This window comes from Epinephelus moara, chromosome 20, assembly GCF_006386435.1.
Source record: "Epinephelus moara isolate mb chromosome 20, YSFRI_EMoa_1.0, whole genome shotgun sequence".
Taxonomy (NCBI): Eukaryota; Metazoa; Chordata; class Actinopteri; order Perciformes; family Serranidae; genus Epinephelus; species Epinephelus moara.
Genome location: NC_065525.1, coordinates 46,466,869 through 46,468,119, shown reverse-complemented (window position 1 = coordinate 46,468,119; position 1,251 = coordinate 46,466,869). Strand labels below are relative to the sequence as shown.

The window sequence follows — 1,251 nt, the reverse complement described above, 5'->3', positions numbered from 1 at the left end:
ATTGATTGATTGATTGATTGATTGAAGAAAAGAAAACAAACACAATCAGACCTGTGAACCAAACAGGAAGTGACCTTTGTTTATCTGCAGGTACGTCTCATGTTATGATCTGGATTCATGACAGAAGCTAAAGAGGAAGAACAAACAGCAGAGGAGGAGGAGGAGGAGGAGAAAGCCTGGAGGATGCTGGGATATCGATCGCTGAGTGATCAATGCAGCAGTAAATGATCCGGCCATAACCAGGGCAATTACTGGCTCAGTGGTGTGTGTGTGTGTGTGTGTGTGTGTGTGTGTCTGCAGGCCTCGGTATCAGTGCAGGACCAGTGTCTCAAAACATAACAGAAAAGGTCACGACCTCTCACTCCATTGTTGTTTCTTCATCACACATGACTCAGTAATGATGAAGAGGAGGAAAATGGACGCTCAGATCATTAAGACAGAGACGAGACGTTAAACAGAGATGAGGGGAGTCTGCAGAGAGCAGTGTGTGTGTGTGTGTGTGTGTGTGTGTGTGTGTGTTTATGACTGCTGTGTAGTTGTGAAGGTGTGTTGAGTGTGTAGTTGGTAGGTGTGTGTGTGTGTGTGTGTGCGTACAGTACTGACCTGGATCTGTTGTTGGAGAATGTTGATCTTGTGCTGCTGCTGCAGGAGCTGCTGCTGTTGTCTGGCGATCTGCACACACACACACACACACACACACAGAAAGAGAGAAACAGTTAATAAAACAATCCCATTGAGTCTCCACTCTGTGTTTCAGCTCTGTGTGGACACAGCTGCTGACCTGAACACTAAACCTCAGTCATCAGTTCTCTGTCCAGCAGCTGTGTGTTAGGCCCAATTCCAATCCGATCTCTTACAGACTCACTGATTTAGAGGCGCGTTCATGTGAAGTGCGTGAGTGTGTGAGGGCTGTCCCACTGTCAAATCGTCAAGTCAGTGAGTCAGTGAGTGAGCCCTTTATGCCCCCTTACCGTAGGTCAGCATCAATGCGGACTTACAGTAAGGAAATTACCCACAGTTCATAGCGTTGTGACGTCAAATACAGGAGTTGCCCTCGGAACACCGGAAGTGTTATAAAAAAAAACGAAATCACGGTTGGCAGATATGCAAACGGTAACGTTATGGAAGGAGAGCGAAAAAAAACTGATAGATAAACAATGAAACATTACATTAACAAGGATTTAAGATGGTACATAAACACACATGAAGTCAGAGGAATACCAGTGGTTATATTCCACACAATAGCAATAT

General features: G+C 45.2%; 1 protein-coding gene across 6 annotated transcripts in view; it reads right to left on the bottom strand.

Moving 5' to 3' along the window:
- LOC126408596 (transcription factor SOX-6-like) overlaps positions 1-1,251 on the bottom strand; it is a 138,020-nt gene that overhangs the window by 55,071 nt on the left and 81,698 nt on the right. For all 6 annotated transcript variants that reach the window (XM_050074247.1, XM_050074248.1, XM_050074244.1 and 3 more), the window contains one exon: positions 604-672. In XM_050074247.1, coding sequence (XP_049930204.1) covers positions 604-672 — 69 coding nt within the window. The remainder of the gene's footprint in view (positions 1-603; positions 673-1,251) is intronic.